The sequence below is a fragment of the Hippopotamus amphibius genome, chromosome 7, assembly GCF_030028045.1.
Source record: "Hippopotamus amphibius kiboko isolate mHipAmp2 chromosome 7, mHipAmp2.hap2, whole genome shotgun sequence".
In the NCBI taxonomy this organism is placed as follows: Eukaryota; Metazoa; Chordata; class Mammalia; order Artiodactyla; family Hippopotamidae; genus Hippopotamus; species Hippopotamus amphibius.
The window spans coordinates 47,672,279-47,695,492 of NC_080192.1; the positions used below are offsets into that span (position 1 = coordinate 47,672,279).

A 23,214-nucleotide genomic window follows, 5' to 3' on the forward strand; every position below is an offset into this window, starting at 1 on the left:
AGAAGGGAGCCAGAAAAAGATTAAAAAAAAAAAAAAAAAACAACAAAAAAAAGAAAAAGAAGAAAAAAATCTAGAAGGGGAAATACCACTTATAATACAGAGCCAAAGGGACCTGAAATTCGTAAAATTATTTCAGGTAATCTGCATAACGAGGTTATCTAATTTACCGATTATGTAACAGAATCTCTACATAACAATATTGTTATGAGATTGAATGTCTGTAATTTATGAGGTTGAATGTCCCTTGTAAGGGACAAGATCTCAAGGTAAGTCAGAGAACAAAGCCATCTTTAGCAATGGGCAGCAACTAAGACCACAAATCACTGAATAATGCCATAATTCTGTTTGCACAGCAATATCAAAATAACCTTTGAGAACTGAGTTTTCCTAAAACCAAGTAACATGATCAAATTGCAGTGATAGCAAAAATTAGAAAAAAGAAGGGTGAGTTTTGTTATGAAGTTTCAGTGCAGCTGAAGCTTCAGGTGGCATAGCTACAGCAGTGATTTCACATACTTAAGATACCAAAAAGCTTCCCACAAGGGACTGGGCACTTTAAATTCTTTTGCAGTCCAGCTCTGTACACCAAGTAGAATTATTATTACTATTATTCAAAAGAAGTTGTGTTTCTATCCTCCTCAGCAGAGACTATAATCACAATATATGGTCTGAGGGAGAGTAAAAAAGTGCAAGGATTATTAACATCATCACTAAAATAAAATTATTTAGATTTACACTTTCATGAAACAGGTTAACACATTATGATTTTTCATTAGTTGTAAATCTAGGAAAATGTTTACATAAGTACACAATAATTTACAAGCATAATTGCAGCTACACTAACCTGGTGAATCACAATGACTTACTATTTTTGTCCGTCCATGAATTCCTATGTTGACACCAACCAATTTTCCATATTGATATGATTCTACCAATATTTAGGATCAGCCATTTTGTCTGGTAGTTGGACTGCTTCCAATTGGTTGAAGTATGATGCTAATTGAAACCATGATCCTGGGGTTTGATCTCCATTTGGACTAGTTAGCTTCGCTCAGTTCCAAGGCCACAGCCTGTACTTCTAGCCCCAATGGTATGCATTTGGATTTGGTGAAAAAATAGTAATGAATCTGAATACATTTGCTGCCATTACTAAAATGCAACTCAAAACATACACTCTTCTGTGGTACTGTAATCTTCCTTTTCACCTTTAGCATATCACACCTATCCTCCAGATTTAAAAACACACACACACACACACACACACACACACACAGAGAACACAGCCTATTTTCTGTTCCCACTCTAAAAGGGGGGAAAACATGCACATTCTGAAATTACGTAAAATGTATATCACAGGTCATGTATAAAGAAGGTTAGCTTTTTTAAAAGTCTATGGACAAACTTTGTCAAAGAGAAATAGTCCACAGTGTCAAGTTCTACCATGCACTCTTTTCAATTATTACCATTAGGAAATTATAACGACATTCAAAAACAAACAAAAATAATCAACATTACCCCTCTAATTATTTTAGATACCAAATACTGCCCAATTGTAACTATCTACTTTTTATAGCAGCTAATCACCAACAGAGCTGTACATTATATATAACTTCCAGTAGGCAACAGCTCTTAGGGCTTGTTAAAAAATCCACTTAGGTTATTTCATTCCCTATACTCTAATTACTATAATCATTTTAAAGGCAAGGCATCCTTTCAAGATTTTACACTTCAAGATTAAGTTCCTCATGATATATGAGTAGCTGTCCCCGAGACAGAGAAAACACTTGAATTAAGATGGACAATAAGATAACCAAAATTCAATTAGTTCCTTTTAAAAGCAATGTTTCTCAACCTTTTTTTTCATTATCACCACTCCCTCCCTCCAAAGAGTTTTTTTTAGACATACTTTCCCTAATCACTTCCTATAAAATTTTAATGTCACAGATACACTGCATACTATTACTGGGATGACTGTGGTACAGTCGTACTACAATCTTCACACTCCTCGACAGGCCCAGCACTGCTTTCAGTGATTCAAAAACTGTATTAGGATCAATACATTGTATGACACTACCACTAACGGCACAGCAAAGGCCACTTGTTCAAAGTCCCTCTATTAAAAAAAAAAAAAAAGGAAATTTAATAGTCATTTCCATTTAGAGAAATATAAGCAGAAAAAAAAAGAAAAGAAATATAAGCAGGGGGAAAGGTTTTATTTTGCATTTAGAAAATGTAGTCTATACCATGGAAGAGCACGCAAAATCCAACAGCAGATAATCTAACACATACTTATCTTTTTAGAAAATATTTCACTTTCTGATTTTGTCTTTCAAGTAGATATTAAAATTAGTTTTTAATCCTTGTAAAAAGCTCAACTAATGGTAAGGAAGCCAACTTCGTACTAAAAATATGCCATGTAAACCACAAAGTGGACAACTGAATGAACTACTCATAAATAATAAAACTGAGTAAGAAGAGTTGCAGCTCCCCTAAACATTTCTACCCAAGTTTCTGAACCAAGCTCTACGTACCTCAGCTTCCACCTTACAAGCCTTATCTTAGAGGTTTCTCTATTCAACATAAATTAGAAATAAGATTTCACTAATACTTGCCTAATAAACTTATTTTCCAAAATTAGCTAGACATTGGCTATAGTAGATACACAATAACTAAACATACAGTATAATGACTCATGATATAAAGACAAGTAGACTTATAAGCATGTCTAAATCTGTAACTTTCAGGTGAATTTTTTCCCACTACCTATACACATTTTCATTTTAAAGTTGGATGGTCAGATTACTAAATGAGCACTGCTATCAGTGAACTACCACTAGGTACATCCACCAATAACTAAACGCTACATTAAGAGCTTTTGCTCCCCAAACAAGCAAAATACACACTACTTCAATGTACCCAGTATAGGCTTTCCTGAAGTTCACAGAATTTGACTTCCCTCTCCTCTGCCAACAAAAATTCTACAGATAAAGATACACATAAAGGAGTGGTTTCTACAACACATGACCTGTCAGAGTGTTATATTTATGTAGGTGTCTCTCAGTCCCACCACAGTGCACTCTAAGGGTAGAGACTATCGAAACTTTGTATCCTTCCTGTTGGTATATAACAAATAAGAAATGTATATTGAAATACTGAGTTAAATTTTTTTAAATTTAGTTTTGGTCAAAATAAAAGTCTATTAAATATTCTAATATTTAGTAGTAACTACTACCTTCAAGTACAAATCCCAGTTCAAACTGAATTCATACACTAGAGAGGCTGAAACCAACTGCTTTCTGCTCAACTCCAAATCCAAGTAATGCAGAGGTTTGGAAGGAGTTCAAATTCTTCCACTGCAGCAACTGTTCTCAATTTGGTTACATCCAAAGACCTTCAATTTAAGAACTAAAGAGCAGCTATAAAGAATAACTGAGTCCCTTGTGCCTTCTCCAATTTTATTCTCCATTCTTAATTCATCTGGTGAAGAAAAACTATTCTATAATTTCACTTTCTCACACCATCTCCAAATTAAAGTTTCTTCTAAGACAGCTGAATGTCTCAGACTTTTTGAAATAGGTTTACACCGTTTTTTACCAAAACACACACATGAAAAAAAAAAGCATCATAACAGTATGACCATTTAAAATAGAAAAAAAGAAAAATACATAAATTACAAAGAATTTCAAAGTATACAGTGCAATTAAAACTACAGCTCACACTGAAGAACAAAGACTTTTTAAAATGTTTACAGCAGTTTAGAAGTCAAAATAAGTCAAGACCTGTTATACTCAGAACATTTTACTCAACTACAGCAGAGTCATACAGTTTACTATTGCAACCAGTAGAAGTAATGTCACCAGCTAATGAGTGCCAATTAAACCAACGATAATGTTGTAGTTGTCTCTAATTCTGAAAAAATTTCAGATAAATATTTCAATGACAGTAACATTTTTAAAAATGAAGGATGAACCTCAAAAACCACCAACTATGCTTCTGTGGCCATATTTTGAGCAGGAATTACCACTGCAAGCAGAAGATTACAAAGGCTAGTGATACACAAAATAATAACAAAAACAAAGCCTCTATTTAACCCCATCAACCAATTCAAAAGTATAAAGATTTTACTGGTAAAAAATGACACAACTATGTGTGAAGTATAATGCTATAGGTACAAATCAACAAAACGTTACATTTTTAAAAGAACCCTGTAAAGCAGTTCCTCATCAGGGCCACAAAAATTTAATTTCTTCTTACCTCCAGCTCAGTCAGCACTAGCTACTACACAGGGATAAGCAAGTAAATCGCTCCATCCAGCTATACAGATTAGAGAAATGCCCATCCCAAATTAAGTATGCAAAAGCCTAAAAAAAAATGTCATTAAAAGGTTCTGAAGAAAGCTCAACTTCTAAACTTGTAGCCCAACTCTTCCTTTACTGTGGACAGAAAGACAAAGCAAATACCTTTTCTTGCAAGAAAGCTAATGAAGACTGTCTTGAACATTTAATTACTCACTTTCTTGCAGATATGGACTTCTTTTCGACGGAATGTTACACTCTGATAAATAAATTTCCTAGAAGTCTTTGTCTAGTGACCTTAAAAAAGGATTAGAATCTCACTGTGTTTAGCACTCAAGGTAATTTTCTGAATAGTCACTGACACAACTCAGGCATCACATATCCAAAATATAAGCACAACAAAAAGGAAGATTTTAAAACTTAACGTTCGATTACAAGTGGTTACATTTAAATATATTCAGTCTTTAACGGTGCAGGAAACATTTAAAGCTAACTGAAATTTTTTTCCTAATATTTAAACCAAGGGCACAATCATCCCTCAAAAGAGACCAGCAAGGATTTCCAGCTTTCCCTATTTAAAAAAAAAAAAAACTTTAGCTCCCAGTCACAAATAAGATCCTTAATGGGGGGGGGGGGGGGGGGGGGGGAGATACAGAAACACCTTAACCAGAATTTTAATAAGCTTCTCATATGGACCTGGAAAATATAAGAAGTAAAGCTATTAGGTGCACTGCAATTAAGTACAACTTGATTTTTAAAATGTGTTACTATATAAAAGGCAATAAAGATAGGAGCAATAGGCTCACAGCTTAAACGTCACGACTCTAGTAACAACCTTTTGCAAGGATGCCCAACAATCAGACATCATAGCTCCGCAGCTAGTCCTTCTAGGGAACTGTGGCCTGTGAGATACCGGAAAAACCCTGCATTCTCACTTTCTCCAGCCTTTCAAAACCCCTCAGAGGACAGTACACATTTTGCTTTCGGAAATCGGGTCATAGCTACAATCCTTTATTTTTAAACTAGCACCATGTGAATTTCGGGTGAGATCCTTCAGCCCCACTCCTCTGATCTCTTGGTGAGCTACCATCTTTTTCGTTCCATTCACCCCTCGCGCTTCCAAGTCTTCCTTTTCACCCCGGCCACCTATCTTCATAGGTATTTTCATCACAAAGGCCAAGAACGAATGGGCCTCAAAGGCACTTCAAGCCCTGGACCACGGAGGCAGGGCCGGCGCATGGACTTTTTAAACACATCCAAGGGCCCGAAAGTCAAAGGACTTGTTGCAAACGGGCCCACAACGACGCCGCCTTCCCAAAGTGTGAGGGGAGGAGGAGGAAGGCGCCACGCCGAAACCTGTCGCAAACGCGAGCAGGAGAGCACAGGAAGCTGGGCGCGCGGGATACAAAGGACCGTGAACTCGGCCTTCCACGAGGCGACCGTGGGCCGACAGAGACAAAATGGAGCGACCGGAGGAATCGGAGCCCGAGAGGCAGGGCCGGGAGCCAGGCGGCGGCCAGCGCGCGCCCCGCCGGGCTTCCTTCTCGCCGCGGCAGCGGGGGCAGGGACGCAGGGGCGGCCCGCTCTCCCCGCCGCGCACACGCCGCCCCGCCGCTCGGGCCTAACGCGGCGGGAAGCGCCCGCCGGCCGCCGCCAACAATGGGGAGCGAGGCGGCGGCGAGGGAGGGGCCGGCAGCGGCTGCACGACGGCCCGCATCCGCGCTCTGGGCCCCGCGGCGGATTGCGGCGCCCGCCGCCCGCGAAACGACGCGGTAGAACGAGGGGCGAGGGGGGCGCCGCGCCAGGGTCGGGCGACGCGGCCCACAGGCGCCAAGGGCGCACAGTCTGCAGCCGCGCCGGCTCGCGGCCCGCGGCGGGCCCCGGGTCCGCGTCCCGGCCGCAGCGCCGCCCACTTCGGCGGCGTGGGCCCGGGCCCTCACGTACCTGGTTGAACTCTTCGCCCACATCCGCGTAAATGTCTATGTGGTCCACACCGTCCGCCATCTTCCCTCGGCCTCTGCCGCCGCCGCCGCCGCCGCCGCCTCCAGCAGGTCCGCCCGCCGCGGCAGCAGCAGCGGATCTAGCGGCGGGGGCGGGGCGCGCTGCGTCACTTCCGAGGCCCGAGGGCCGAGGCGGGGGCGGCCGGGGGCGCCCGGCTCCTCCGCCGCCGCCCGCTCGGTGGGCCGAGGAGGAAAACCGCGCCTCCGGGGAGCCGGCTGGTTTCTTTTGTGTGTCTGGGTTAGGCTTGGGGGGCGGGGCGGGGGGTGGTCCCAGTCGTTTCCAGAGACTGTGTTTTCACGTCGTTCCTGGCACGCGCAAACGTTTTGTGGTATTTTCATTTCTCAGTTTTCCTGACATTTCTCACAGCCAGGACTTTTAGAGACGTGGAGATGTTATGTCACGATGAAATACAAAGTGTGGCCTCGCTTTCTGTGAGCGCCCCGAGAGGATGTCTTCCCCATGCATCCTCAGAGACAAGCAGAGTTTCGTTTGTAAACGCTAGTTACCCGTTGATGGTTATCTTGAGTTATTTGCATGCTACTTATGTCATTTGCATGCTGTTTATCTTGCCATCTGTATCTTCGGCATCGTCTTCTTTCTTCTCTCCTCCCCCCCCCCCCCCCCCCCACCTTCATCGCCTTTCATTTTTTTCCTCCTTTGAGCTGCAGTTAGTTTTCTCTCGGATAGTTTATATGCTTCTAACTTGAATGCGGTCCTTCTAGGGCCCAGTCTATAAAGTAGAGGTATCTTGAGGCAAGGGGCTTGTCTCTTAGACTCATAGAATGTCAGAGAGGGAAGGGAGCTGGAAAAGGTGTCAGGTCCTAACATCTTACTTTACAGATGTGAGAAAGAGAACTGAGGCCTACGGAGTCTAAGTGATTTAACCGGAGTCACGTGGCTGTTAAAGCTTTTGCCACCAACATAGTAGTTCACCGTTAGAGAGGGTTTCAGTTACCTGGGGTTAACTGCAGTCCAAAAATGTTAAGTGGAAAATTCCAGAAATAGTTCGTAAGTTTTAAGTTGCTACTTTTCCGAGTAGTGTCAAGAAACCTTAAGCCATCCCACTCCAACCAGCCCAAGAAGTGAATCATCTTTTTGTCTAAAGAAGTTTTTTTAATTTTTTTTATTGTGGTTAAAGTCACATAATATAAAACATACTCTATGAATTTGACTATTCTAGGTACCTCGTGTAAGTCGGATCAAACAGTATTTGTCTGCACCTAATATATATTAGAATGCATTTTTAAGGTTAACATATGTCTTGCAAACAGATTGTACCTTTTTTTTTTCCTGTGCCATTAGGTAGGCACTCACCAGCCATCTCCTTCATGCATAGTAATATACATACGTGGATCCCAGTCTCCCAGTCCACTCCCCTCCCCACTTGGTGTCCATACGTTTATTTTCTATGTCTGTGTCTCTATTTCTGTTTTGCAGATAGGATCATCTGTACCATTTTTCTAAATTCCGAATGTATGCTTTAATACATATTAATCCAGGAAGAAACATTGTATATGTTGGGTTCAGTACTATCTGCAGTTTCAGGCATCCACTAGGGGTCTTGGATCATATCCCTTCAGGTAGGTGGTGGCTACTACACTTTATTCAAAGGTGTCTCTCCAGTTTGAAACCTTCTCCCATTCTTTATTTCTTTTTCACCCTTTTAAAAACCCAACCAAGTTAGAGTGTGTTTCATAAGATAATACTGCCCAGAAATTCTTCATGCAATGATAAGCCAAGTGATATCTGTAATTGATGTGGTGGAAAAGCTTGGTTGGAGTCTTAGAGACCAGTCTGGTGATCTGGATACAAATTTCTAGTCAGACACTTTACCAGCTAAGGTACTTCTGTCAAGTTACCTATCCTTCTTCATGTTCAATCTCACAGTCTTTAAAATTGGGGTAATAATATTTACATCATCAAGGTTGAAGGCTGATAGTGGTTTAAATGAGGTAGTATGAAAAATGCCTATCCGCTTCTGCTTCTTGGAAATACTGATTTCCTTTTTTCCATGGGGCTGTATAGAAAAAAAGAGCCACTCACAATAAAAGGCAAGAGCATTTTTGAGATTGGTAACGTGGCAGGTACTATAATGGCCCATCATAGAGGTGCACATCCCAATCCCTGGAATCTGTGAGTATGTTACCTTACATTCCAACACAGACTTTGCAGCTATGATTAAGTTAGGGGTCGGCAGACAGGGAGATCATCCTGGATTTCCTGGTGGGTCCAAAGGAATCACAAGAGTCCCATATTATAAGTGAAGGAGCAAGGCAAGAGTCAGAGGAGAATTGAGGATAAAAGCAGTTTGTGTTCTTTCAGTACACTTAAAAATCATTCCAAGATTCTGACTTCCTTTGCTACCTGTGAAAAGTCAGCTGTTAGCATGACTATTTTTTTTGAAGGTCATTGGAGATTTTCCCCTCTGGCTGGCTGCTTTTAAGATTTTTTTCTCTTAGACTTTGGTTTTCTGCTCTTTTACTATGTATGTGTGAAAGTGTATTTCTTTTTAGTTATGATGATTGGAATTCATTGGGCCTCTTGAATATATTGATTGATGCCTTTCATGAGTTCTGGAAAATTCTCAGACACTCTCTTCAAATATTGCTTCTGCCTCACTCTTCTCTCCTATAATTCCAATTAAATGTTTGTTAGATCTTTTCTATCTACTTTTTATCTTACCTTCTCTTTTTTATTTTCCATGCCTTTATCGCCCCATGCTTCATTTTGAATAGCTTTTTTTGTGATATATATTTTGGATTACTAATTCTCCTATAGTGTTAAATTCACCTATTGAGCTGTTAATTTTGTTTTTTGGGTTTTTTTTAAAATTTTCGGTTCTGGAATTTCTATTTGATTCTTTTTTTAAATCTGTTAGGTTCATTTTAATGACTTTTTTTTTTTTTTTTTTTTTTGCCAAAACTGTCGATCTTAGCTTTTATCTCTTTGAATGTAGTGGGCATCACTGGTGTACAATCTTGGTCTCTGATAATTCCAATATCTGGAGTCTCCTTGCGTCTGTTGTTGATTCTTATAGTTATTTATTTTGCATTGTGTTTTTTTAATTTGGCTGTGTTGGGTCTTAGTTGTGGTACCCGGGATCTTCATTGTGGCATTCAGGATCTTTCATTGCGGCACACAGGCTCTCTAGCTGTGGAACGTGGGCTCCAGAGTGCATGGGCTCAGTTGCGTCACTAGGGCTTAGTTGCTCCAAGGCATGTGGGATCTTAGTTCTCTGCCCAGGAATGGAATCTGTGTCCCCTGCATTGGAAGGCAGATTCTTAAGCCCTGGACCACCAGGGAACTCCCTATTGTGCATTGTTTATGCTGGTTTTCACTCATGTTGTCTTGTTACCTGACTGTCTTTGTAAGCTGGACATCATAATTGAAACACTTGAAGAAATAATGTGAGACACATGATGATTTTTTTTTCCTTAGAGGATTTTCATTTTCTTCTAGCAGGCGCCTTGTGGTACCAGCAAACCTAGATGATTGGAATCTTGGGGAGACTGCTTTAGTTTGGTTTGCCCTTACTTTCCAGGGTACTGTCCTTGTGAAGACCAGTTCAAAACATGGTTTACCAAAATCACCACTTTTGACACGTTCAGAATTATACTTTTGACAGGTCCTAGACTCCATATTTTGTTCCCATAGATGTCAGAAGTGGAGCTCAACCTCTCAGGCGTCTCTTTTGAATCTAAAAACGCCCCCCAGGACAACAGCACTCTGAACGTATAAACACTATCCCCTTCTGCTTCTTGGCCAGGTAATTCCTCACTCACTTCCTGGTTAGCTTTTTGATGATTTTATTTTATTTTGAAAAATAATTTTTATACAGTTTTTATTATTTTTTTAATTTTAATTTTAATTTTTTTGGCCATGCTGTGTGGCTTGAGGAATCTTAGTTCCCCGACCAGGGACTGAACCTGTGCCCTTGGCATGGGAGCTCAGAGTCGTAACCACTGGACCACCAGGGAATTCCCATATACAGATTTTAAAGGTTACTTACAGTTGTTACAAAATATTGGCTATATTCCTTGTATTGTACAATACATCTTTGAGTCTGTCTTACACCCAGTAGTTTGTACCTTGCACTCCCCTAACTTTTTGATGATTTTAAAATGTTGTTGCGGGGTACCTCCTTATTTAGCCACAAAATGGAACATTGCAGCAGCTTACAAAGGAAAATGCATAATAATAATGACAACAATGACAAACTCTATTGCTTATTGAGTAGCTTCTACATAAGAGTCTCTTTGTTAGACATTTTACAGTCATTAATATGCATAGATGGGGCTTCCTTGGTGGTGCAGTGGTTAAGAATCCACCTGCCAATGCAGAGGACACGGGTTCGAACCACGGTCCGGGAAGATCCCACATGCTGCGGAGAAACTAAGCCTGTGTGCCACAACTACTGAGCCTCTGCTCTAGAGCCCACAAGCCACAACTATTGAACCCACGTGCCACAACTACTGAAGCCTGTGAGCCTAGAGCCCATGCTCCTCAACAAAAGAAGCCACCGCAATGAGAAGCCTGCACACCACAAGGAAGAGTAGCCCCTGCTCACCACAACTAGAGAAAGCCCACACACAGCAACAAAGACCCAATGCAGCCAATAAATAAATAAATTTATTAAAAAAAATATGCATAGATGAAAGACAGGAGACTTGGGTTCTTGTCCTGGCTTTACAACTGACTAGTCAAGTAACCTTAGACAAGCCCTCTCCCTCAAGTCCTCCATGAAGGTCCCTTTTAGTTCTGAAGTTCCGTTGTTCAAAGCTACATAGAATTGAAAGTTCAAGGTGCCTTGGGAGAAATTTGACAATAGTATATTAAATATTGCAGAGGAGTTTCCTTCTAGCCCACCTGCACTTGTTTCCTATTGCTGCTGTAACAAATTACCATAAATGGAGTTACTTGAAGCAATACAAATTTATTATCTTACAGTTGTGGAGATCAAAAGTCTAAAATGGATCTCGCTAGGCTAAAATCAAGGTGTTGGCAGGGCTGGATTCTGGAGGCTCTAGAGGAGAATCCATGTTCTTGCCTTATCCATCTCCTATAGGCTGCCCGCATGCTTTGGCTATGGTCCCCTTCCCATAATCACATCACTCCAATAATAGAAATAATATGAATTAAAATATTTAAGAAGAGTAGCAAAGAGATTGGAAGGGAGATAAATAATGTTCTGAGTTTCCCTGTACATCTGCTTTTTCTCTGTAGAGAAGAACTTTCTCTCCTTTTCCATGTACATGGCGTTGCAACAATGGCAACCTTAGCTTTAGAGTTCAAATAACCACTATGCAAGAAAACAGCCATCTATCTTAGTTTCAATTACAAAATCTAAGGAGAAAGCAGCCCATTAGCTCAATTTTAATAGAAGTCTACTCCTAGTCCAATCAAGTTTGTCAAAGACGGTGGGGTTGCAGAGTAACAACTTGGCTTACAAATTCTACCTTGTGAGTTAGGAAAGCATGGAGAATTGTTAGTGAAAGATGGTTGCTTCAAACTAAGCAGACACCCCAAAGGTTGTCAAACACATTCCATGTACTGAATGAGAACACATAGACAAAAGCCTGATAGTTGGGGAAGGCAAATCTAAATCCATAAATATTTAACACGTGCTATCATTCTGACTTACTCCAAATAAGTCAATGCCATAACTTCTGCAGGAACATGATTTTAGTTCTAACATACTACAGGCCATACTTTAGCCCTATGGTCCCCAAAATTTTTAAAATACCCCTATCAGTAGAACATTTTAAAACATGCAGCCATAATATATAAAAATGTAAATATTATTTTATTGAGACATTTTATGTTAATATTTTTATGCCATGGACATATATACAAATATACAGTTTTAGAGGATGAAATAAATAAGATTTTTCAAGGTCTTGCTAATCATAATGGCCTGATATTATCATTAGTAGATGTTAATCTGTGTTCCAAATCTTCTTGAAGTTTTGGGGTTTACTCTTGTCAAATCTGATGGCATCATCATTATTTTCATCTGTTGTGTACTTGATGAAGGTTCATATTAGATACAGATAAATGTTGGTTCTGCCATTTTCTTGCTGTCACTTGTACTTTCATTATTAGTATTAACGATGAACCATTGTTTCTTAGGATTATTTTTCAGACGATTGGGCGTTGTATGAAGGTTAGTTTAGTGAAAGCTAGAGAATATAACCTGTAAATCTATGTAACTGGGCTCTCATAAACTGCCATGTATCATAACACACTGCAAGTGAAGGATATTAAGTGCCTGTGTGAGGGAATCTTTTTAGAATCCTCTGCGTTGAGGAGGAAATTCCCCTCTTTCCTCAGGATTGCCCCCATTAGGAGGGATTATGTAGGAAGCAAAAGAAGTTAATGATTCAAAGCTTCTCACTTCATGGGCCCTTTCCACAATTTGACACCACTATTTTTTTCCACTCCACCTTCCTCTCTGTCATACAAGCCCCACTCATGCTGGATGGGGGCTGGAGTGGCATCTTTTTTAATCTAAGTGGAAATTGAATGAAGTTTGGGGTTAAAAGAAAATATTTATGTGTAAGTTATTGCTACCCATCCTGATATAGGAATGCTTTCCAGGAATATTTTTATTGCTACTGTGCCAACTCACCCAGCTTCTGTGATATGAAGATACAAGGCCAGATGTTATATTGTGATCTGGGCATGTCCAACCATGCTAGACTCTAGAGGTATGTGGGTAGTGGAGGAGGAACAAAGTTTGAAATGTATGGAATTATATACCATTCTTTAGAAAATTAACCTAAAGAGACATGCAAAATTATAAGTGGAAGATTTGATTCTCATTAATGCCTAGTCAAAATGAAAGTCTCTACTGGCAGGATATAAATTTATCATATAAAATTATCAACTCACCATACATTTTTTTTTCTCTTTATGAGAAAATCACATCAAATTGAAATTCCTGTGTTGTTTCGTCTAAATAACTATTTGCTTCCATACCTTATTTTATATTCATAATCTTTTTGTTCTTTTTCTTTAAGAAAGCTCCCCAAATATAGGCATATGAGGCCCCAGAAAGCCTTGATTCATACCTTCCACATACCTTACTGATATAAAACCACTTGACATATGAATTGAGTGAGGACGCTAGTGTTAATGTATATATTAAACATTAGTTCAGCTGAAGTTTTAAATTTTTTAAATAAAAATTATAACAGTACATCATCTAGCATCTTTCTGTATCCCAGTGAAAAGATTTGTGTACTCCACTTCAGTGACAATTGGTTAAAGCAGCTATTTTGCTATGGCTAAATAAGAAAGATCTATTAAAGTCCAAAAAAGTGGGGCATTCCCTCCTTGAATCAGTCAGTTCCACATTTCAAGCACTGCATTTCCTGTTAACCAAGTTCTGTTAGACTGAACCATCTAAAATTGCAGTTTTTATAGGTTGACAGTGATCTCGCATTGGCAAATTCATAGGTTCACCCTAATATATCATTTAGGATGAACTCAGCTGCAAATAAAAGAAAGAGGACTCAAATTGACACTAAAAGTAAGAAAATATATTGTGAGGTATCAGTGAACACACAAAACTGATTAAAAGGCTTGAGAACCGAGTTTGGAAAACAGGCAGAAAAACAAAAGGAGGCAAAGCAGGATCGTGCCGCCTAGGAAGCCTTCACTAGCATTGTTGTTGCTGGATACTTGCTGTCACTCTGCTGGACTCCACCCTTAATGGTTGCTCCTTGCTAGACTGCTACACCTTTGACTGAGCGGCAGCCACCTCGTACCTACTCTGTGTTGTTTTTTTGTATATTCCCTAAAGATTCAAAATCCAGGGCTGGAACATTAAGCCTATAGCAAAGGATCACGTACACACTGCCAGGATGATCGGATACTGCCCAAAATAAAAAGCTCATCTCATGACTTCCCTGGTGGCTCAGTGGTTAAGAATCCACCTGCCAATCTAGGGGACACAGGTTTGAGCCCTGCCCCAGGAAGATCCCACATGCCGTGGAGCAACTAAGCCCATGCACCACAACTAATGAACCTTAACTCTAGAGCCCGAGCCACAACTACTGAGCCCATGTGCTGCAACTACTGAAGCCAGCACACCTAGAACCCGTGCTCTGCAACAAGAGAAGCCACTGCAATGAGACCCAATGCAGCAAATAAATAAATAAATTTACAAAAAAAAAGTTCATCTCAAGTACATATAGGCAAAATACTGGCTAAAAGCACATCCAAATGTTAATATGATTTTTGAGCAGTGGAGTTCTGAGTATTTTTAGTTTCTTATTTATTTACACATTTCTGTTTTCATTATTGCTACAATATATATTTATTAACTGTATAGTCAAGAAAAATTTAAATTTTAGTTTTAAAAATAAAAAACCATAGAATTAAGATTTTATTATGCAGTATAGCTATTCATTTGGACTCAAGATGGAGCTTGGCATTTAGAAACTTATAATTCTGAGTCACACACCTGATTAAAAAATAAAAACATCTGAAGGCTACACTGTAGCTTGCCATAGGCTATTTTTCAGCATTTGTGTGAAAATGTGTTTAAAAAAACATAAACAGTTCTCGCCGTGACTTTAAAGTGTGTTGTTTGTTACAAGTGGTCTTATTTTGTGCTTTGTAAAATGTATGTCTTTGTGTTATTAATGATTTGTTTCTGGAAATTACTGGAGGTGAAATGGAAATATAAAGTCCATGTGAAGGACTGGACTTCAGCAAAATACAGTAACATTGATATGAGTGGAAGTATTTTTCAACATCAAAAATCACTTTTTAGGAGCTTAGTGGGGCTCAAAATTAGTAATCACGCTGTTTAGTTTTTCCTACAGTTTATACAGCAACTAAATAACATGCGATGATGTAATTTATTCATTCCATTATTCAACACACACACGCACACACGCACACATAAATATATATATTTTTTTTCAGCTGTGCAGCTTGTGGGATCTTAGTTCCCTGACCAGGGATTGAACGTGGGCCCTTGGCAGTGAAAGCACAGAGTCCTCACCGCTGGACCGCCAAGCAATTCCTTTCACACATATTTTTAAGGTAGCTACTGTGGGGGGCGCCACTGTAGAAGGTAGTAATGAGTGTTGCAAATGGAAATAGAATTCCGTCATGCAAGGTAATGTGCAGTGTCACAGATCTTGTCTTGAGACTCAACATTGTCACTTGAGACCCAAGCGTGACATTTGGGGCAATAATTACTTAACCTCAGTGGGACCCATTGACAAAAATAAGGGTAATACTATCTACCTTAAATAGAGGCTAGGTTGAGGCGAAAGAAATGGGAAAGAGCCAACAATTATTGAGCATATAGTACTATGTGGCAGCTCCTGAAATGAATGCTTTATAAGCATCGACTCAAAATAGAAAGTATATGCACAGTGTGGGCTGTGGGATGTGGGGGAGCTGGTAGTCCTTAGAAACACCGATATTCCTTTGGAATTCTCCGGGAAGATGTGCCAGTCAGAACTCAGCAAGAAAGAGCTGCCACACTCAACGGGGAAAGTAGAGAATTTGATAGAGCAATCATTTCTGAGGGTGTGGGCAGGGTTAAGAGAAACTAATATAGGATGATGAAGCACTGTAGGGCAAGCTTGAAGGGACAAAGAGAGCAATCAGTTACTAAAACTCAGAGAAATCTATGATGGTAAAAGAAGACTGCTTGCCTAGGCTGTAGCCTGCAGTAGAGGCACGCAGTGGAGAGAACCTGGAAAGTAAATACCTGATATTTCTCCTCTCTTGACCTTAGATCTCCTGGTAGGGCCTCCCTTTGGATGAAGCCAGTTGGCAGTGTGGAAGAGGTACCACTGAGATGGTCCATAAAGGTCACCATTGGGGTAGAGAGCAGGGTGGAAAGGGTGGAAAGCGGATCTGGAGGGGCAAAGAAGGATATGCAGCACAGAAAGTGTAGAAATGAGCAGATGTTACCTCCCATGTATATTCACTTGTGGGATCAAAAAGCTAGAAGGGATCTTTCTAGGCTAAGTTTACTTCACAATCTGCCTTGCTCTAAATTCTAGCCCCAGAGTGATGAGGTTAAAGTGTATCAGTCAAATCTGGTTAAGCCTTCCACATGGCCAATTCAGTGATTTATTTCTTCAATGGTGAGCACTTATATCAGTTTTTTTAAAAAAAAAAAATGCCCCTTCTTCACGAAGTCAAGAAGAGATAGGACTTCCCTGATGACACAGTGGTTAAGAATCTGCCTGCCAATGCAGGGACATGGGTTTGATTCCTGATTTGGGAAGATCCCACATGCCAGGGAGCAACTAAGCCCATGTACCACAACTGCTGAGCCCTTGTGCTGCATCTACTGAAGCCTGTGCACCTAGAGCCTATACTCTGCACCAAGAGAAACCACCGCAATGAGAAGCCCATGCACTGCAACCAAGAGCAGCCCCCACTTGACCACAACTAGGAAAAGCCCGCACACAGCAACAAAGACCCAACACAGGCAAAATAAATAAATTAACGTAATTTAATTAAAAAAAAACCAAAGTCAACAAGAAATGTTTCATTTGAGGAGCTAAGGAAGCTATTATGGAGCATAAGTTCTAACTAGCAAGCTAGTGTATCTCCAGCTCCACCTGATTTTCATGGATCTTTCAAAAGGAAGCGAATCCTGCCACGCACTCATTTTTTTGTAGGCCGTCTCCCTGCTTCAAGAAACAATCCCAACTACCTGGAGCCAGGAATGAAAATACCTAGAGAGAAGTTACAAACTATCTCTGAGCTAGGCTACAACAATGTCAAGACTGGCCCTGGAAGGAAGCAGGCCTGAAGAAAAGAGCATGGGTGTTGACAGTGATGATGATGGTGATGGTGATAAACCCTAATGTCACACTTATTATACTGCGAATTCCTTGAGGTCAAGCAACACATTTTATTCATCTTTATATCCCCACAGCATCTGGAAGAATGCCTTAATTGTAAAAGGTATTAAATGAATGTTGGCTGAATTGACTTGTTCAAAAAGAATCAAGAAATTTCAAAGCTAAGAAGGATCCATGAATCCAAGTTTCCTTTTTGTTTTTTTTAATAGAAGAGAAAATCTAATTCTAAACGGGTTGGTGGTAGAGCAGTGAAGATCCCACATAAATCTTTGAATAAACAAGTAAAAGAAGTTAGAACTGAGATATACGTGTTTACTAGGTAATGTTGAAAGAAACAAAAAGGAAAAAAAAAAAACTGTTGAAAAGCCTGAGCTCATTCCGTCTCAAACATGTTAAATTTTCCTTTAACTATTTCTCAAATACTTTCCATTCTGCTACTATTTTTAAAAAATATTTATTTATTTGTTTGTTTGTTTGTTGATTTATTTGGCTGCATCAGGTCTTAGTTGTGGCATGCAGGATCTTCATTGCAGCATGCAGGATCTTTCATTTTGGCTTAGTTGCCCCGTGGCGTGTGGGATCTTAGTCCTCTGACCAGGGACCGAACTTGCATCCCCTGCATGGAAGGCAGCTTCTCAACCACTGGACCACCAAGGAAGTCCCCCATTCTACTATTATTATTTTGCCCCCGGCCTTCATCCCCATACATCACCAACAAAGATAATCTAATGTGCTAATTTTGCAATGGAGGAAAGTGACTTGCTCCAGAGCATAATTAGAAAGGTTGTATTTTGTTTCTTTTTTATAAACCATTATCAAGTTTTGTAAAGTGGGAATGGAATCTTGATCTATTAGCAAATACTTTGTTGCCTTAGTTTTCCTGGCTTCCTTTGCAGCTAGGAACTTGGTTCTGGCCAATGCAACCTAGTTGGAATTCTGCTAGTAGCATATGGGAAAAGTTTTGCTTTCTTAATAAATAGGATAGATATAAAATTTCTGTTCACCACCACCCTCTCCTTTTTTCTGCCTTGAGTGTAAATTTGGTACCAAATGGAGTTATGGCAAATGTACGGCAACCATGAGGCAGTAAACATGTCACAAAAGCCAGCATGATAGTGACAGTAGAATAGATAGAAATTGCTTGTGCTAAGGTCCTATTCTGGACTATGATAGAACTATTGAATAACTTCAGATATAGGTAGAAAAAAATTATATGTTAAATTGTTATATTGTTATATATGTTAAATATGTCATTCAAAGAATTCAAGGTAACCTCCAAAATCAGAGTTCTGGAGATCAGAAGTCTGAAATGGGTCTTACTGAGCTAAAATCAAAGTGTCAGAAGGACTGTGTCCGTTTTTGGAGGCTTTAGGGGAGAATCTGTTTCCATGCCTTTTTTTCAAGGTTTTTTTTAAAAATTATTGATTGATTGATTGATTGATTGGTTGTGTTGGGTCTTTGTTGCTGCACATGGGCTTTCTCTAGTTATGGCGAGCAGGGGCTACTCTTCATTGTGGTGCACAGGCTCCTCATTGCAGTGGCTTCTCTTGTTGCAGAGCACGGGGTCTAGGCACTCAGGCTTCAGTAGTTGTGGCACATGGGCTCAATAGTTGTGGCTCATGGGCTCTAGAGCGCAGGCTCAGTTGTTGTGGCACATGGGTTTAGTTGCTCTGCGGCATGTGGGATCTTCCTGGAGCAGGGATCAAACCTGTGTCCCCTGTATTAACAGGCGGATTCTTAACCACTGCACCACCTAGGAAGTCCCACCCATGCCTTTTTGATAAAAGATCAGTCAGTCTTTAGCCTTAAAAACTATCTAGCAGAAACCTTTGGCTGTGTGATTACTTGAACAACAGCCCCCAAGCCTGTAGCACGGAAATCCCTTTTGAAAACTAAGCAGCCCCAAATAGAGCACGTTCTACAAGGCCTAGTTCGGACGTGGCCACAGAGAAGAATAGACAGGAAGAAACTCCCATAGAACAAAATTTGGGGTCATGGAGAGAAAAGGACAAGGATTTAGGAAAAAGGCTCCCACTTCTCCTACCTGTCTTCCCCCAGACAGCAGTAATAGCAACTGCCATATTGGATAACCTAGGGACTCGCTCCAATACTAGGGCAGGGAGTCTTTGCAATTACTGATCTGCAGGATTTGATGATTGTGATGAACCAGAAGCTGTTGTGTCTTTCCCATTCTTTTTAAAAATAGATGGTTTAAAAGACTATGTGTATATATATGTATATGTATGTGTGTATATATATATATAGGCAATCCTGTTGCTGCTGTACAATTTATAATAGGATGACTGGAGGCACGTGATGCTCTTTTAGTTTATAGCTACCAGATGATAAGGAATTAGACGTGGGTGTTATAAGTCGGACTGAGAATTAACCAGAGATTGTGAACTTTGAGCTGGATGCAGAAACTGGATGAGACTTTTGTGGTTTATGCCCCCAGAAAGGAAATAAATGTGTGGGAAGAAGGGTGCACATAGATATTTGGGTGGTTGGAGGGGCAGAATGGGTCAGAGACTGTAAGTTATTCCTCCAGATGTCTTCTCTTCTTTGTTAGTATTAGAAGTCTTTAGTTTGGCATATGGCTACCCAGGAAGACAATACATTTCCCTGCCTTGCTTGCAGCTGAATTATTCACATAATTAAGTCCTAGGCAATGGGATCTGAGTGGGAGTGATGTTTGTGACTTCTGGGTTGCACTCTTTTTTTTAAAATAAATTTATTTATTTATTTATTTATTTATGTGTTGGCTTGGCTGCGTTGGGTCTTTGTTGCTGCGCTTGGGCTTTCTCTAGTTGCAGTGAGTGGGAGCTACCCTTTGCTGCAGTGTGCGGGCTTCTCATTGTGGTGGTTTCTCTTGTTGCAGAGCACCGGCTCTAGGTGCATGGGCTTCATTAGTTGTGGCACGTGGGCTCAGTAGTTGTGGCTCGCGGGCTCTAGAGCACAAGGTCAGTAGTTGTGAAGCACAGGCTTAGTTGCTCCACAGCATGTGGGATCATCCCAGACCAGGGCTCGAACCAGTGTTGCCTGCATTGGCAGGCAGATTCTTAACCACTGTGCCACCAGGGAAGTCCCTGGGTTGCACTGTTAAAAAGAGTGGCATATTCCCTTCCTCTTCGCTTTCTTGTTGGTTGAAATGTGATATGATATCACATCTGGGACCATGAAGGTCAAGAGAACACCATAGGGATAGGGATGCAATAAGATAAAAGGAACTTGGGCCCCTGACACTGTAGAGTGATTTACCAGATTTACATGAAAAAGAAATACCTTTTCTCCTGTAAAGCCACTATTATTTTAAGTCTTTATTTATGTGGCTGAAATCACATCTTAACTTTCATATACATGTTGAGTTTGAGGTGCCTTTAAATTTCTTATGAAAAGTGTCAAATATATGCAAAGTAGAAAGAAGAGTATGATAATTTCAAGCGTACTCAACTTTAACTTCAACAACTACCATTTCATCTATCTGATTTAAGCTAAATCCACAACTCCCCCTCTTTCCATTGGCATATTTTGAAGCTAATTCCAAATATTGTATCATTTCTTCTATAAACATTTTAACATGTATCTCTAAAAGACAAGGATTTTTTTTTAAAGAAAATTTCAAATGCTTTTGAGTGAAAAAATGTAGACATCTAGTAGGCAGTTGGGCGTATGTCTTTTTTTTTTATAAACTTTATTTATTTATTTATTTATTTTATTGGCTGTGATGGGTCGTTTTTGCTGTGTGCGGGCTTTCTTTTTAGTTGCGGTGAGTGGGGGCTACTTTGTTGTGGTGCACAGGCTCCTCACTGCTGTAGCTTCTCTTGTTGTGGAGCACGGGCTCTAGGTGCGTGGGCTTCAGTAGTTGCAGCACATGGGCTCAATAGCTGTGGCTCACAGGCTCTAAAGTGCAGGCTCAATAGTTGTGGCGCACAGGCTTAGTTGCTCCGCGGCATGTGGGGTCTTCCTGGAGCAGGGATCGAACCCGTGTCCCCTGCATTGGCAGGTGGATTCTCAACCACTGCACTACCTACGAAGCCCCGGGCATATGTCTTTTAACATTCAGGAGAACAGTCTGGCCTGAAGGTACTGATTTGAGAGGCCTCCTCAGGGGTGATATTTAAAGCCTTGACAGTAGATGAGTGAACCAGGGAAGGTGGCCCCCTGGTTTGAAAAGAGAAAAATTGTTATCAGTTTAGATGAGCGAAGGTTTCTTTACCTGATGTCAGGTAGCATGGGGGGCTTTTGAAAGACAGTGCACATGGGAGGAAACTTGCATAGACATTATTTTCACTACCCCAAATCCATTCCATGTCTTGATTTTCTTTGGGGTAGAAAACTCCAATCTTATTTCCTAGGTGCGTGCTATTTGTTCAGGGATGGTCATATATCTTCGTCACGGCTGATGAGACCCAAGGAATGTTTGCTGGGACTTATAAGAAACCCTCCCAGTTCTTGAGGAACTACTTGTATCTGCCTGGATGGTGTGGTGTGTTGGAATGTGCTGGAACTGCTGCAGTCACTTTGTTATGAGAGGATTCTAGAACTACTGAAGGCCTTGCTGTAGAGACTGAGGATGAAGTCAACACTGAGTGGAGAGAGACAGAGAAACCCAGTCCTTAATGATACAGTTTGTGCTGCAGGTTTAAGCGTCTTAAAGCCAGCCCTCGCTCTGGATCTTTGAGTTAAGATCGACTGATTTGCTTTGTTATTTAAATAGTTTTAAATTGGATTTTCTGTCACTTGTAATGCAAAGTGTTCTGACTGACAGAGTAGGCCATGAGGTTAATCTTTTTCAAGACGTGGAGGGACAACAGTGCTGGTCATCTCAGTTTTAGCATGGATGAGTAATGTGTTCGCATAAGAAAAATAACTACACAACGTCCCCCACTCAACGTGTTTCACTGATGCTTAGCATCAATAAACATGGATTGCTTTCTGGCAGATAGGAGGATTTCCTACAGGCTTTCTCTAGTGGCTTATACCTTCTGCAGGTACTGGCCCGTTGATGGGGGTAATGGTGGTACTCAAAAGTATGAGTAAATAGCAAATGTGGAACCAGCTGCCATGAAAGAAAGTATTCTGGGTAGTGAAATGCAGTGGGTTGTGTATAAAATCCTCTTTGGTTGTGGGATAGACCTAGTTCTTCTCTCTAGAAGCACAGCATGGAGTATTGCTCTAAGACTTACCTAATACACCCAACCAGGCAGACTGGAGGATACAAAATTATATGTTTTTGAACCTCCTTCAAAAAGCAGCCAACACAGCAGTTCTTAGAGGTGGATATTTCTTTGACAAAATGTTGAGGGGAGGGAGGATGCATGGTGTTAATGTCTGGCTAGAACAGGAGATGAAATGTACCATATTGACACAGGATGACATCAACCTTCAAGGTTGTATTGAATTCATGGGGCCGTCATCACCTAAATGTGGTTTCATTCTGCAACACTGACACTTCAAGGAATCATTAAGCCAAGAGTGCTCAGTGATGTGGACTATTACTAAAGTCACCCCCTCAATGATTTTTCAATATGCAGAAGGGGGAATTTCTATGCCTTTTTATGCGCCATTGAGAAAAAAAATGGCAGCCATGAGGACTATTTGCCAGGAAGAGTACCCACACTTCTTGACAGTGATTTGTCAGGGAAATTAGCTGAGGTCACATATCTCTCATTGGGTTAATGGAAGACGGCATGTGAATATTTCAAAAAAGCAATTCATATCTATTCAAAATTTAGCTCAGAATACTATAGTTTGTTAAAACTCCATAGACAAAGGCCTATAGAGGACAGGCTTATTTTCATTTTTTTTAAGTACCTAGAACCCAGCATCTGGAGAAGCCAAAAGGGATTTACAATTTAATTATAAAGTATTTATGAATATCTGCATTAGCAAATCAAGCATCTTCTTTGGAATGTAGGTACTAGGATGACAGGATTAGTAACCACATTTGACAATGTTAGAATGGGGGGTAGCTCTCTTAGAAGAAAGCAAAGTATCTTAAGTGGTAGAGGGAACTCCTAGAGACAAGAGTATAGAGCCTCCTGCTGGCAAAGATAAAAGACCAAAGAGAAACA

General features: G+C 40.4%; 1 protein-coding gene across 4 annotated transcripts in view; it reads right to left on the minus strand.

Annotated features, from left to right (window-relative positions):
• Nucleotides 1–6,464, minus strand: part of CPSF6 (cleavage and polyadenylation specific factor 6) — a 30,120-nt gene extending 23,656 nt beyond the window's left edge. The window contains exon 1 of one of the 4 annotated variants that reach the window (XM_057740817.1): nt 6,240–6,464. In XM_057740817.1, the coding sequence (XP_057596800.1) occupies nt 6,240–6,299 (60 nt within the window). In that variant the 5' untranslated portion in view covers nt 6,300–6,464. The remainder of the gene's footprint in view (nt 1–6,239) is intronic. The other 3 variants (XM_057740818.1, XM_057740819.1, XM_057740820.1) reach the window with 3 other exon arrangements.
• Nucleotides 6,465–23,214: the final 16,750 nt, after the last annotated feature.